This window comes from Sciurus vulgaris (assembly GCF_902686455.1).
Source record: "Sciurus vulgaris genome assembly, chromosome: 8".
NCBI classification, from domain to species: Eukaryota; Metazoa; Chordata; class Mammalia; order Rodentia; family Sciuridae; genus Sciurus; species Sciurus vulgaris.
Genome location: NC_136468.1, coordinates 131,009,947 through 131,025,874, shown reverse-complemented (window position 1 = coordinate 131,025,874; position 15,928 = coordinate 131,009,947). Strand labels below are relative to the sequence as shown.

The following is a 15,928-nucleotide window of genomic DNA, read 5'->3' as shown; positions in this document are numbered from 1 at the left end:
AGAGACAAAGGGTTTCTGAAGACTTATCTACCTGGATCCAGCTATGCCTGAAGCCGCACCATAGGATTTCCAGTTCTGTGGTCCAGTACATTCTTATTTCTACTTGAGCCAGTTTAAATTGCACTTCTGTCATTTACAGCAAATGACGATACAAGTGCCTACTCTGTGCCTCGTCTTGTGCTGCATGCGGAGGGTAAAGATAATTAAGACACAGTGCCTGGCTTTGGGAAGTTCACAGCTTGTAGGGAAGATCCTGCTAGAAATATAAAGAAATTTGTAAGCCCTGGCTGGTAGGGGGAACACAGAAAGGTAGTGATCCCTGACTGTAAGGCAGTTAATCCCCATTCTTTGGCCCAGGAACCAGCTTCCCCTAGCCCAGCCCATTTGGGGCTGGCTCTTCCATCTCTTCCCAGCCCACCCAGCAGCCTGGAGCGGAAGGCTATTGATTTAAGGGAAAGAAAACACACACCTTGAACCAGCCTATCACGTGCCTGGGACTTTGTTCATTAACCTGAATGTTCCCTTCAAAGGCAAAGAGATCTCTTACAAGATCACAGACTTGGCTCCAAAGTCAGAGCCGGAGCAAGGGCAGCCACGGTGAGGTCCTGAGCTGGGACGTGGTGGGCCTGGAGAGAAGAGCCCTTGAGGTGAGGAGGGAGGGGAGGAACCCAGCTGGCCCCAAGCAACGTCCAGGAGCCATAATGGAAATTATATATGGTGTTGTGCTTGTGGGTGTGAATTTGAGCCTGCCCAGAAAAGCACTGGTAAAATTAACTCATATTTTAAGGGTGAAGTTCCGGTGGTCTAGGACATGACCTTTCTTTTGTAGATGGGGAAACTGAGGCTCAGAGCCACCATTGTGTAATTTGTCCCGGGTGGCTCAGCCATCTTGCTTGGCACCCAGAAATGGGATGTTTCTGACATCCACGGAGCAGCTGGGAGAATCCAACAGGGATGCTGGTTGGGCTTCAGCCTGGACACCACCTGGACCCCCAGGCTAGGTGGGCACCGCCCTCTGAGCTCCCCACCTGCTGGGCCGGCGTGGCGCGGGCCGCATGGCTCTGTTGGTGGCAGGCTGGCACAGACGCACAGCTTGGGCTCGCTAGGACGTCACACTTGGCCACCTCCCCTTCCCTGGCCCCCTGCTCCCTCTCCTACCCCGTCAGCAAGAAGGCTCACCTTTCACCTGCAGAACAGACCTGAACCCGACTCCCTCTTGCCCCTGCCCTCCTCCCTGCCTGTCCCCCACGTCACAGCCGCCCGCCTCCCACCTGCCTGAGGACCTGTGCGCCCCCTCAGCTCCCTGCTGTGGCCTTCCGCTCCCTGCTCTTCACCCAGGGCTGGGAGAGGTCTCCCCTACTGCGTCCCCTCTCCCTCCTCCCACTGCAGTGGCCTCACCTCCTCAAGCCACTGGGCACTCACCTCAGGACTCTTCCACATGCTCCTCCAGGGCCTGGAAGGCTCCAACACCCTGACCAGGGGTCTCCTCCTTCACCTGCTCTAGTCCTTGCTCAAAGGTCACCTTCTCCTAAGGTTTCCCATGACCATCCCCCATCCCTCACCAGGTCCTGTCCACACTTCATTTTTTGCCAGGTTCTTATTCATATCAAACATCAGATACTGACTTGTTTATCTCCTTGGTGTCGGAATCCCCCTGGGCTGTAAGATTCATGGGAGGGTCTGTCTCTTTCCCTTTCTGCTGAATCCCCAGCACCTACAACACTTCCTGGAACATGGCAGAATCTTCATATTGGATGGATAAATGGGTAGATGGATGGGTGGGTGGGTGGGTGGATGGATGGATGGATGAGTGGGTAGATGGATGGGTGAATGGATGGATGGATGGGTGGGTGGATGGATGGGTGGGTGGGTGGATGGATGGATGGATGGATGGATGAATGGATGGATGGATGGGTGGGTGGATGGATGGGTGGGTGGATGGATGGGTGGGTGGATGGATGGATGGGTGGATGGATGGATGGGTGGATGGATGGGTGGATGGGTGGATGGGTGGGTGTATAAATGGATGGATGGATGGATGGAAGGATGGATGGATAAATGGATGGATGGATGGATGGATGGATGGATGGATGGATGGATGGGTGGATGGATAGATGGGTGGATGGGTGGGTGGGTGCCTGGCTGGCTGGCTGGTGGGCCTGGCTGGCTGCTGGGTGGCTGGCTGGCTGGGTGGAGTGGGCTGGCTGGCTGGTGGGTGCTCCCTGGCTGGCTGCTGGCTGGCTGCCGGCTGGCTCTCCTTGCTGGCTGCTGCTCGGTTGGGTGGCTGGCTCGCTGGGTGGCTGGCTGGCTGCCTGTGGGTGGCTGGCGGCTGGCTGGGTGGTGGCTGGCTGGCTGGCTGGGTGGCTGGCTGGCTGGCTCACTGTCTGGCTGATGGCTGGGATGGATGGATGGATAAATGGCTGGATGGCGATGGATGGATGGATGGGTAGGTGGATGGACCTATTCTTTAATCCTTTTTGTCTGTCTTGTCCACAAAACTCTAAACTCATTGAAGGAAAGGACTGTGCTATGTTCACCATTGTGTTCTAGGGGCAGGGGTTGGGGGTCACCTGGGAGGGCACATGGAAATTGAAGGAATGATCAAAACCTTCAGTTCGTGTAAGCAGACGGGGAAGCCAGAGGAGGAAAAGCGACTGAGCCTGACCTGCCACGCAGCCACCTCATAACTCCTAAAGCCCAGTTCTGCTCCTGAGACTCCTGCATGGCTGACTTCGGTTCCTCTTGGACCATCTGAGTTCCCCCAGCTGGAGCAGGTGGCAGAGACGATCTTGCCCTGACCCTGGGCAGTCCAGGGAAGCTGCTAGGGTAGTCAACTTTGAAATTCAACCCTTAATATTACTTCAGGCTTAGGGCTCAGAATCAGGAGCCCGGATCCCTAAGTTCCAGCTCCACCTGACCTTCCTCAGCCTGGGTTTTGCCACCTGCAAGATGGAACTGATGTACCAGCACCAACCTTCTGGGGTAGCCGGGAGGCTTACAGGAAGGGAGGTCCTGGAAGTGTTTGGAACGGGGCTTGGTGACAGCTAGCACAGGGAGACAAAGCGCCCGGTCTCTTCCAAGCCTCCCTGGGTGCGTTCCAGCTCACTGGAGCCTGCCGGGATGTGGTTGTGGGCTGTAACGCTTTCTTTAGGTTTCTGGCCACCTGGTCTGTGGGAGTGATTTCCCCAGGTGACACTGAGGGCCAACTGAGAACAGAACTCCTTTCAAGGTCAGAAACACCCTGCAAGCCACTGGTGCAGCCAGAGAGAGGCAGAGTCACCGCCGGGGTGGACTCCACTCCCCCAGCTTCCTGGCTGGAATTACAGCCCTGGGATCCTGCCAAGGCACAGGAGAGGCTGCTTTGGGAGGACGGGGGTTGGGGGGGACCTCGCTTATCCAGGGGACTGCATCTCCCTTATTGGCAAGCAGCCAGGGAGGTTTTTCTAACCCAGAGTAAAAAGCTTCTGCAACTTGACCCTGAGCTACCTGCCCGGCTTATCTCTGCCCCGCCCCCGCTCCACACGAGCGCATTTTAGTCCCTGGAACCGTCATAGCCACCTGCATCCCCTTTGTCCGGAGGCTGGAGGCGTGTCCCCAAGTTTGAGAGTCTGGGAAAGGGAGAGCTAAGCCCCTCTGCCTCTTTCTGCCCCCCTGGGATTTCTGACCTCCTTATGCAGATGGAGAAAGTGAGGCCCACAGCAATAGCGCCACGCGGCCCACGTCCCAGAGACAGGGCCCCGATCCCTGCCACATGTACCTCCCTCCTGGCCGTGGGTGACAGGCTGGCCGTGAGCCTCCCACCTCCTGGACTCGGCCACGGCGCCACCACCTCGACCGTCACATAGGTGCCACTTGACGTTGAATCCATTGCTGTTTTAGTCCATTACAGTTCTCTTGTCCTGGGAAGCCAGGATGGCGTCCCCAGAGTGCACGATTGGGAATTTGATCCACAAATGGACACGTTCACGGTCTTTGGAGGTGGGACAGGGGGAAGGTCATTAATGTTCAATGAGGTCACCAGGGTGGGGTTCCCGCATGTCGTCCATGGCTCTCTAAGAGAGGAAGAAGGACGGAAGCCTGCGAGCTTTTCTGTCTCTCCGTGTGGGACCCTGCCATGCTAGGACACAGCAAGAGGGCCCTCACCAGAGGCAGCCCCGGATGCTTGGGCCTCCCAGAGTCCAGCATCTGGAGCCGGGTAAACCCTCAAGGGGGCTGGGGAGGTAGCCAGCGGGCAGGGTGGCAGCTCCGGGGGTAGAAGGAGGTGCTGGACTGAGCAGGCAGCAGACGGTGCCCTGCGGTGGCCGGGCAGGTCAAGAGCCGTCCACGCTCTGCCCTGACTCCTGCACTTCATCGTCCAGGATCTGTTAGGGCAAAGCCCCCTCCCCTGGCCCCTGGCGGGTTCTGGCCCACCAGATCACCAGGCCGAAGGGGGCCGATGACTCCAAGCACACACCCAGGTCCCTGGCTGGGGGTCACCTTGTCCCTGCAGTCGCCCCCACTCACTTGCCCGGTGCCCCTAGGTGACCGGCAGCTCCTGATGGTGGGCAGCGTGTGGGCAGCTCTGGGACTCTCCCTCACCTGCATCTCGGCGCTCAGCCTGATCTCCCCGGTCTGGTTCCAGACCCCCACCTGCTCCTTTGGCATCTTTGCCTACTGCTCCTGGCCTCGGGGAGACAGCTGGAACCAGAGTTGTGTGGCCTTCACATCCCTGGAGGAGATGCCTGGCGTGGCCTGGAAGGTAAGACCTGGGCTCCTCAATTCCTGGGGCCCTTGGGGCACAGACAAGCCCAGCAGGACAGAGAAGCTGGTTCCAGTGAAGTGGGAGTTCAGGGGCATTTTTATCGCCCAGATGTCCTAGTGCCTAGGAAAACACCATTCAGTGTACCAGGTTCTTCAACTGATGGCCTTTCAGAAACATCTGTGGAACTTTGCAAAAAATGCCAAGTTCTGGGGTCCACCCAGACCCTCTGACTCTGCAGGTATGGAGTGGCTTTCACTGTATTTCAGCAAATACCCAGGATGATTCCAAAGGCAGCTGCCAGTCAGGTGTGGTGCTGCATACCTGTCATCTCAGGGGCTCAGGAGGCCGAGGTAGGAGGATCACAAGTTCAAAACCAGCCTCAGCCACTTAGTGAGGCCCTAAGCAACTTAGCAAGACCCTGTCTCCAAATAAAAATTTAAAAGAGCTTGGGATGTGGGTCCATGGGTAAGCACCTCTGGGTTCAATTCCTGGTACCCCAAACCAAACCAAACAAACAAACAAAATACAAAGTCGGCCTTTGTAGCACTTTTGACAAATTACGAAAAGGTGTCCCTTTTTCGGGACACAACACTGCCATCTGCTGGAAGCTCACCAGCAAATCCATGCAAATTATGCAAATCCATGATGCTCCCAAATGCATCTGGAGTCGCACAGTGTGCAGCTCCACACTCCTGCTTAGCCTGTGCTGCACATCACCCAAATCGGCAATGGCAAGAATGGGTGCCGAGCCCAGTACCTCTAGACTGATCACAGAGGTGGCATTAAAGGCACCTCTCCCGCCGAGCCTGACCGCAGTGCAGTGAGTACTTAATACATAAAGGCAGGGAGGGCAGTCAGCAGGTCTGGATCGCAAGTCTACCTATTCCATTGAGTGAGCGGTGTCCTGAGGCCAAAGACTCCCGTTCCCGGGACCTCTGGCTATTTGTATGTAGAAACAGGTCACATCACGCACAGGACTCTCAGGGGTGTTTTGAGGACAGCAGTAGCTGGTCAGTAAGCAGAGGGAGGAGCATCTACTCCCTCGTTCTGACCCCTTCTCTGCTCTTTTCCTGGCAGGCTTCAGCCATAATGCTCCTGGGAGGCTGGCTCCTGCTGGCCTCCAATGCGGTTCTCCTTCTGTCCTGGGCACTGGCCTCCAAAAGACTGTGCCCGAGGAGGGGCAACGGACCAATGCCAGGGCTGCAGGCGGTGGCAGGTAAACCCACTGGGACATCCCAAGCCCTTGAGACATATTTGTGGAATGAGAGAATGAGCTGAGTCTGGTCTCCTAAGTCAGATCTCAGAGATAAGCCCTAGGATTGTTGACTATTCCTGGTCGTTTAGCAAGCTGGAAATTGGGGGTTTGGGGATGATGGTATCTTGATGCAGCCCACTCCTGTCCTGAGCCAACCCAGTTCTAATTATGTCCCCTTTTGTTTATCTCTCATCCATTTGTGTCATCTCTACCAGGGCTACCCTTCATAGTTGGGTAGGTTGTGCACTGCACAATCATGCTGGGCTGAGGGCTGTGAGCTGAGAGGATGCAGCCCATGTCCCACTTGCTAAGCTGGAGACACACAAGACCACACATGCTGACAGGGTTGCTTTCCTCTGATTCACATGCAGCCCCTGGATGCACCAGCCCAAGTCTTGATTGCAGCTTCTCCCCATTCATTCATGGGTTAAGGTGATGAGTACCCCAGGTCTCCCTGCTGCTGCCCTTCCCCCCAGTATCTGGACAAACAGGTCCTGCTGAAAGCGAAAGTGGAATTGGATCACACCCGGCAGGCCAGCTTGCCCACCCTCCAATGGCTTCCCCTCACGCTCAGAGTGAAATCCAAATTCCTTAACCCAGCCTCTCCAGATCCCGGCCTCCTCTCCCTACCAGCCTCATCTCTTCCTCCTCTTCCAGACTCCTCCCCAACCTTCTCTCCCTTGCTCCTGTACCTCCCACGGGCTCCCTCTGCTGGAACCCTGTTTCCCCAGATCTTTGCGCGCCGGGCTTCCCATCTCATCCAGGGCTCTGCTCACACACCCCTGCCTCCTTGGGGTCTTCCCTGAAGAGAAGAAGGGCAGCTTCTCTTCTCTTCCCTTCTCTCTCCTGCACTCCATCCTCCCACCTGGCTTCAGGCCTGTCACAGCACTGACTAGCTTACCTGAAATCCCTTCTCTCTCTCCCAGATCATTGTCCGTCTTTCTCCACTTGCTCCTGAGAGGGCAAGGACGTGGCCATCTGCCTCCATGTCCCTAGTGCCCACACGGTGCTTCACCTATGACAGGTTTCCCACCCTCTGATTCTGGTTCAGACATTGGATGAAGACATAACCTTTGACCTTGGCTTGCAGGAGGAGGGGCAGCAGCACTTACAATTTATCTTAGTCTGTTTTACAGTACTATTACAAAACACCCGAGGGTAGGTAACTTTATAAAGAAAAAGAGGTGCATTTATTTATTTAATCTTATGGTTCTAGAGGCCCAAGGTCAAGGGGCTGCATATGGAGATGGCCTTCTTGCTGGCAGAGTCCCACGTCAGGGCAGGGCATCCCATGGTGTGAGACAGGGAGGGTCCATGTTTGTCCTCTGGTCTCTCTTCCTTGTCTTTTAAAGCCACTGGGACTTGACCTGGAGGCCCCACCTGATGGTCTTTCCTAAGCAGGGTCACCTCCCCAGAGTCCCACCTCGCCACACACTTTCAGGTTAGCTTGGCGCCTTCCGCTGCCTCGCAGTGGGTGTTACCCATGACCATGGAGCCTGTGGGGAGACACTGAAACCACACCCAGACCCCAGCAGCCCACGGACATTGATGCCCAGGGACCCAGGATGGGGCAGCCCCAGGGCCCTGGCCTGCTGTGCAGCAAGCCTCCTGGAGGGCACCAGGCCTCAGAGGCGAAGACCGGAGACCCGAGCTGCCAGGGGACAGTGGGTGGGGACAGCAGGGCTGGGGACATCAGAGTCCCTTGGAGGCCGGCAAATATTTAGACTTGATTAAGTTTAAAAGAAAGACAGCTGGATGCATGCTTCCCGAAGAACCAGTCACCTTGAGCGTCTCCACGGTAGCCTCGACTGAGGGACTCGACTGTGGACGCACTTGGCCGTGACTTGTCATTCTCATCCCCGCTGTTGGTTTCAAATTAAGTATTAGCAGAATGTAACATGAGCAGACGTTAAAAGTCACACCAATTTCTACAATCACATACAATTTCAGTCACTGTTTTTGGTACTGGGGATTGAACCCAGGGCCCTCAGCCGCTGAGCCACATCCCCTGCCCATTTTGTTTACTTATTTATTGTGAGGCAGGGTCTTGTTAAGTGGCTTAGGGACTCGCTAAGTTGCAGAGGCTGGCCTCGAACTCACGATCCTCCTGCCTCAGCTTCCCGAGCTGCTGGGATCACAGGGCCACCTCGCCTGGCCCATTTTAGCCATTTTAGGGTGCAGTTCGAGTGGTGGTCAACATGTCCAGAATGTTTGCAGTTGTTACCACCATCCATCCTCAGGGCTGTCTTCATTTGTAAAATTACAACTCTAAACCCACTAAATAGTAATGCCCGTTCCTTTTTCCCGCCAGGCCTGGCAACCACCATTCTTTGGGTCCTCGTGAGCCTGACCACTCCAGCTCACAGAAGTGGCTTATTTCACCTAGCCTAACGTCCCCAAGCCTCACCCAGGTCCTACCGTATGTCAGAATTTCCTTCCACAGTAAGGCTCAGCCATAGTCCTCTGTTCAAAATGCACACGCATTTCAAATCAACGCGTTGTACGTGACATATATTTTGAGCCGGATGCAGTGGCTCACATGTAATCCCAGCCACTCTGGAGGCTGAGGCAGGAGGTCCTCAAGTTCGAGGCCAGCCTCAGGAACTTGGTGAGGGCTTCAGCAACTTAGTGAAAGCTTCTCTCACAAGAAAAAATAAGTAAAATGGGCTGTGGATGTGGCCCAGTGGCCGTGCGCTCCTGGGTTCAATCCCCAGTACCAAAAAAAAAAAAAAAAAAAAAAAAAAAAAATATATATATATATATTATATATTATATATATATATAAATACATCTATGTTTTTAAATTTAAAATGAATGAATCGGCACCTTCCCACTGTATGATAAGCCATGTCTTCTCGTCTGTTCATCTGCCAGTGGAAGCGTGGGCTGCTTCCACGTTTCAGCTGCTGGGACACGGTGCCCTGATTCCGGGTGAGCACACGGCCACAGGCGGAGCGGCTGCTTCGCATGGCGATTCCAGGGAGCCATCTGAGGAGCAGCCGGGCGACTTCTGCAGCGGCCGCCCCGCTCCCCACACCCGCCCACGGTGCCCGGGCTCCAGCTTGTCCATCCCGACCATCACTTATTTTATTCATTTATTTTTTTGAAAGTCACCATCCAAATGGGCATGAGGGAGTCTCTCAGTGAGGTTTCGATTTTCATTTCTCTTATGACGAGTCAGGTCCCTCCAACAGCTCTGACGATCGCAGGCACGGATGGGTGGGGCTGGGAGGCCTGGGCGAGAGGGTGGGTCAGTGGGTGGATGAGCTGATGGGTGGGAGGATGATGGGCGGATGGCTGGGTGGATGGGTGGGTGGGTGGATGGATGGATGGGTGGATGGATGGGTGGATGGGTGGATGAATGGGTGGATGGGTGGAGTGATGGATGGATGGATGGGTGGATGGATGGATGGGTGGGTGGATGGATGGATGGATGGATGGATGGATGGATGGATGGATGGGTGGATGGATGGGTGGATGATGGATGGATGGGTGGATGGATGGGTGGATGGATGGATGGGTGGGTGGATGGATGGATGATGGATGCATGGATGGATGGATGGATGGATGGGTGGATGGGTGGATGGATGGATGGGGTGGATGGGTGGATGGGTGGATGGATGTGGGATGGGGGATGGGTGGATGGGTGGGGTGGATGGGTGGATGGGTGGATGGATGGGTGGATGGATGGGTGGATGGGTGGATGGATGGATGGATGGGTGGATGGGTGGATGGGTGGGTGGATGGGTGGATGGATGGATGGGTGGATGGATGGTGGATGGATGGATGGATGGATGGGTGGATGGGTGGATGGATGGATGGATGGATGGGTGGATGGGTGGATGGGTGGGTGGATGGGTGGATGGATGGATGGGTGGATGGATGGTGGATGGATGGATGGATGGATGGGTGGATGGATGGGTGGATGGATGGATGGGTGGATGGATGGATGGGTGGATGGATGGATGGGTGGATGGGTGGATGGGTGGGTGGATGGGTGGATGGGTGGATGGGTGGATGGATGGGTGGATGGATGGGTGGATGGGTGGATGGATGGATGGATGGGTGGATGGGTGGATGGGTGGATGGATGGGTGGATGGATGGGTGGATGGGTGGATGGGTGGATGGATGGATGGGTGGGTGGATAGGTGGATGGATGGATGGGTGGATGGATGGATGGGTGGATGGATGGATGGGTGGATGGGTGGATGGGTGGGTGGATGGGTGGATGGGTGGATGGGTGGATGGATGGGTGGATGGATGGGTGGATGGGTGGATGATGGATGGATGGGTGGATGGATGGGTGGATGGATGGGTGGATGGGTGGATGGGTGGATGGATGGGTGGATGGATGGATGGGTGGATGGGGGTGGGGATGGTGGATGGATGGATGGATGGGTAGATGGATGGGTGGATGGGTGGATGGGTGGATGGATGGGTGGATGGATGGATGGGTGGATGGGTGGGTGGATGGTGGATGGATGGATGGATGGATGGGTAGATGGATGGGTGGATGGGTGGATGGGTGGATGGATGGATGGGTGGATGGATGGTGGATGGATGGATGGATGGATGGGTAGATGGATGGGTGGATGGGTGGATGGGTGGATGGATGGATGGGTGGATGGGTGGATGGATGGATGGGTGGATGGATGGTGGATGGATGGATGGATGGAGGGGTAGATGGATGGGGGGATGGGTGGATGGGTGGATGGGTGGATGGGTGGGTGGATGGGTGGCTGGCTGGGTGGATGGGTGGATGGATGGATGGATGGGTGGATGGGTGGATGGGGGGTGGAGGGTGGATGGATGGATGGGTGGATGGATGGTGGATGGATGGATGGATGGATGGGTGGATGGATGGGTGGATGGATGGGTGGATGGATGGATGGGTGATGGATTGGATGATGGGTGGATGGATGGATGGGTGGATGGGTGGATGGGTGGATGGATGGGTGGATGGGTGGATGGGTGGATGGATGGGTGGATGGATGGGGTGGATGGGTGGATGGGTGGATGGATGGGTGGATGGGTGGATGGGTGGATGGATGGGTGGATGGATGGGTGGATGGGTGGATGGGTGGATGGATGGATGGGTGGTGGATGGGTGGATGGATGATGGGGTGGATGGGTGGATGGGTGGATGGGTGGATGGATGGGTGGATGGATGGATGGGTGGATGGGTGGATGGGTGGATGGATGGGTGGATGATGGATGGATGGGTGGATGGATGGGTGGATGGATGGGTGGATGGGTGGATGGGTGGATGGATGGTGGATGGGTGGATGGGTGGATGGGTGGGTGGATGGGTGGATGGGTGGATGGATGGGTGGATGGATGGGTGGATGGGTGGATGGATGGATGGATGGGTGGATGGGTGGATGGGTGGGTGGATGGGTGGATGGATGGATGGGTGGATGGATGGTGGATGGATGGATGGATGGATGGGTGGATGGGTGGATGGATGGATGGATGGATGGGTGGATGGGTGGATGGGTGGGTGGATGGGTGGATGGATGGATGGGTGGATGGATGGTGGATGGATGGATGGATGGATGGGTGGATGGATGGGTGGATGGATGGATGGGTGGATGGATGGATGGGTGGATGGATGGATGGGTGGATGGGTGGATGGGTGGGTGGATGGGTGGATGGGTGGATGGGTGGATGGATGGGTGGATGGATGGGTGGATGGGTGGATGGATGGATGGATGGGTGGATGGGTGGATGGGTGGATGGATGGGTGGATGGATGGGTGGATGGGTGGATGGGTGGATGGATGGATGGGTGGGTGGATGGGTGGATGGATGGATGGGTGGATGGATGGATGGGTGGATGGATGGATGGGTGGATGGGTGGATGGGTGGGTGGATGGGTGGATGGGTGGATGGGTGGATGGATGGGTGGATGGATGGGTGGATGGGTGGATGATGGATGGATGGGTGGATGGATGGGTGGATGGATGGGTGGATGGGTGGATGGGTGGATGGATGGGTGGATGGATGGATGGGTGGATGGGTGGGTGGATGGTGGATGGATGGATGGATGGATGGGTAGATGGATGGGTGGATGGGTGGATGGGTGGATGGATGGGTGGATGGATGGGTGGATGGGTGGATGGATGGGTGGATGGATGGATGGGTGGATGGGTGGATGGGTGGATGGATGGATGGGTGGATGGGTGGATGGATGGATGGGTGGATGGATGGTGGATGGATGGATGGATTGATGGGTAGATGGATGGGTGGATGGGTGGATGGATGGGTGGATGGGTGGATGGATGGGTGGATGGGTGGGTGGATGGGTGGGTGGATGGATGGTGGATGGATGGATGGATGGATGGATGGGTAGATGGATGGGTGGATGGGTGGATGGATGGGTGGATGGATGGGTGGATGGGTGGATTGATGGGATGGAGGGACGGTTGGGGGCAGTTGGCTTAATGTGCAGACGGATGCGTGAATGGACCCGTGATCAGGAGGACGAGCTGGGTAGACTAGATGGATGAGCGGTGGGCAGATGGTGGAAGGGTAGCTGAGTGGTGGGTGAAGGATACTGGAGTTCATAGACAGGTGACTGGTGGGTGGACAGCACCTGGATGAGTGAGGCCTGGAAGAAGGCTGGTCCAGAGCCCTGACCAACCCAGTGTCTTCCCCTCCACTGTCCCCAGCTGCAACCACCGTCGCAGGCCTGCTGCTTTTCCCAGCCAGCCTGGCCTCCCCATTTGCCAAAGAAGTCTGCGAGGCCCCCTCCATGTACCGTGGTGGGAAGTGCCAGCTGGGGTGGGGCTATGTGACTGCCATCCTCAACGCGATCCTGGCCGGCCTCCTGCCCATCATCGGGTGGCCCCGCATGACCAAGGTCCAGGGGAGGGCTATCTTCTCCAGTGACACTGAGCGAATCATCTTTGTGCCAGAAATAAGCAAATAAAAATCTCCCAGGAAGCATAGAAAGAGTCTCCTCTGCAGTTGGATGAAATCACTATGTGCTCAAGTTCAAATCCCACTTCTGCGGCTTCCTTGCTGTGTGACCTCAGGCAAGTCACTTCCCTTCTCTGGACCCATTTATTCTTCTGTAAAATGGAGGGTTGTTATGACAATTAACTTGAGATCTTCTATGTAAATAAAGTACTTTGGCACACAGAGTTCCTTTCCTCCCTTCCAAAGCCCAGGGAAGTAGCCTGACTGGTCAGCCCTGACTCAGGTGCCCGTGATGAGGAGGGGCATGCCAGCAGCCTCGCTGCCAAGCTAGAGTTGGAGTGGTTACTGGGACGAGAATGGGGAAGGGTGCTGAGCATGGAAGAACATCCAGTGACCAGCTCTCTCTTTAATGGAGGCTGTATTTATAAGACCATTTCAGAGACATGAAAATCGAAGTTCAGAAAGGTAAAGGTATTTGCCCAAGGCCACACAGCTGATCGCTGGCAGAGCTGGGATTGGAAGCCACATCCGTCAGACTATGGTGGAGGTAAAAGAACATCTGGCTTTGCTTCCTCTGCCCCCTCCCCACTGAGCTTGCGTTGATAGATGACAGCAAAAAGCAGTTTGTATTTATCTCTTAGAAAGTACAGTAAAGATGATTTGACATCTTCTGCTTTGCAAAAATGGAATCAAGTAACAGGAAAACCTAGGCAACCCCTGAGCGGACCTGGGCACATCCCAACACTAAACGCAGCAAGGGGAGCCACCAAGAAGCCCACACTCAATCCTCAGGTCCTCTGCTCAACTTGGGGTTCGCCACCCCGGGCCGTCCACCTCACATGGCTCCCAGGGTCCTTCATTGTTTCCTTTGAGCCGTTTCAGCCACGCCAAAGGGAGCCATTCTCCAGCCCACAGAGCAAAACCATTCAGAGACTGCTTTTGTTGCAATAGAGGGATCCTTCTTGATGGTTTTCTCTCTACCAAAACAAGGTGTCCATTTTTTATTTTTTATTTATTTATTTATTTATTTATTTATTTATTTATTTATTTTTTTTTTTTGGCAACGAGTCTGGCGCCTACAAAGCCTGGAAGTCATTGTGCCTACAAGGGGGAAAGAGGAAGGGTGGGGAGCGGCTGGAGGTGCCCGCCCCACATCCTAACGCAGCGGGGAACCTCCAGGGGGCTGCGTGGCCCTGCTGGTCTCAGCTGCTGTGGTTGACGTAGCTGGCAACCGACTGGCAAGCTGGCACTTCACGATGGGTCAACTGTGCGTCCGTCCTGGGCTCAAGTTTTCGAAGGCTCGAAGCCACAAGGCTTCAGAATCAGGCCCTGGCCGCAGCGCCACCCCCGCGTTGCTCCTGCGCAGAACCTGCGGCCTCGGCTCTCTGCTCGGCCTCCTCACCGCGCAGGCCAAGGAGGCTGGGGCTGGGAGCACCTTCTCCTGCAGCCACCGCCCCGACCCTCGCAAAGACCCATCTGAGAACCGAGGTGGGCGGAGGGAGCAGGGGAAGGTGGGTCCCGGTCAGGAAACCATGGCCAGAGATGCCACGGGCCAGATGCCCGGGACTGAGTCCAGGACCAGAGAAGCTGCATCGTCTCCGTTTCACAGCCGGGAAAGCCAAGGCTCAGTGGGATAAAGTCACTCCCCGTGGGCCACAAGCCGTGACCAGCAGAGCCAGGGTCCCAGCTCATCCATCTCCGAAAGGTGGACAGAGGCGGATGAGATGATTTTAGTTGATGCAGTGAGAAAAGTCATTTCTGCTGATTCTCCTTGAAGTCTTCGGAGAAGAGAGGATCGCTGGGAGCTGGCGGGTGTTCACACCCCTCAAATGCTTGAATATACCTTTTCTTAACTGAATCTTAAATGTCCCCCAACGGCCCATCTGTTATAGGCTTGGTCCTCTGCTCGGCACTGTTGGAAGGGGGTGGAACCTTGAAGAGGTGGGGCCTAGTGGGAAGGAGTTAAGTCACGGGGGTGTGGCCTCACAGGGGACCCTTAGGACCCTACGCTCTTCCTCTGTTTCACTTCCTATCCGCAAGTTTTGTTCTACCACCTGCTTTCACTGTGATGTGCTGCCGCCACCCCCAGAGGCAGAAGAGCCGTGGATTCACCCAACCATGGACCGGAAGATCCCACACTGAGCCCAAATAAAACATTTCTCTTTTTAACTTATCTCAGGTGCATTTTATGGGGACAAAACATTGACTGACAGGTTTCGTGCTCAAAACCTTTGGTAAGGAACGGTGCTTTGATAACAATCAGACTTCACAGTTACCTTCTGTTTGTGCAACTCATCCTGGTTTTATATTTGAAGTTTAGAAAGTGTGTTGATTAAAGAAAGCCATGGGCTGGGGTTGTGGGTCAGTGGTAGAGCACTTGCCTGGTATGCAAGAGGCAATGGGTTCGATCTTCAGCACCACATTAAAATAAATAAATAAATAAATAAAGGTATTGAAGAAAGCCATTAGGATATAGGGGCATGTACAGAGCCACAATCAAGACCATCCAGGTGGATGGCAGGGACCTGAACTTGGGAGACACTGTCATAAAACAGGGTGAGGCTGGACATGGCAGCACACACTGTAATCCTGGCTACTTGGAGGCTGAGGCGGGAGGATGGCAAATTTGAGGCCCATCTGGGCAATTTAGCAAGAGCCTGTCTGAAAATATTTTTTTTTTTTTTGAAGGGATGAGAATGTAGCTCAGTGGTGCAGTGCTGGCCTAGCTGGTACCAGGCCTGGGTTCCATCCCCAGCACCACCAAAAACCAAAGCCAGAAACCAAACACAGAGAGGAGGCTCCCAGGTTGACTGGTCTAACGTCGGCCAAAGCTGAGAGTATCTGGTGAGAAGGAAGGACATCCACACCACCTCCTCCTGGGCCCTGGGCCCCTCGCCTCCCTTCCCCAGGACTCCTGGAGTCCAGGAGAGAAAAAGGGGGAAGAGAGAGGGAAATGAAGCCAGATGGTGCCAGTCCCCCTGCGTGGGGACAGCCAAGGCCTTCACTCTGCA

General features: G+C 55.4%; 1 protein-coding gene across 5 annotated transcripts; it reads left to right on the top strand.

Annotated features, from left to right (window-relative positions):
- The first annotated feature begins 504 nt into the window (after positions 1-504).
- LHFPL7 (LHFPL tetraspan subfamily member 7) lies at positions 505-13,135 on the top strand. 5 transcript variants are annotated; one of them, XM_079151439.1, is made up of 4 exons: positions 505-647; positions 4,490-4,738; positions 5,819-5,957; positions 12,668-13,135. In XM_079151439.1, the coding sequence occupies exons 1-4, from the start codon at positions 516-518 to the stop codon at positions 12,925-12,927; spliced, it is 780 nt and encodes a 259-aa protein (XP_079007565.1). In that variant the 5' UTR covers positions 505-515; the 3' UTR covers positions 12,928-13,135. The 5 variants fall into 5 exon arrangements, with proteins under 5 accessions (XP_079007565.1, XP_079007568.1, XP_079007567.1 ...); XM_079151442.1 differs by having other exon boundaries at positions 544-647; positions 4,622-4,738; XM_079151441.1 differs by having other exon boundaries at positions 628-717.
- The last annotated feature ends 2,793 nt before the right edge of the window (positions 13,136-15,928 follow it).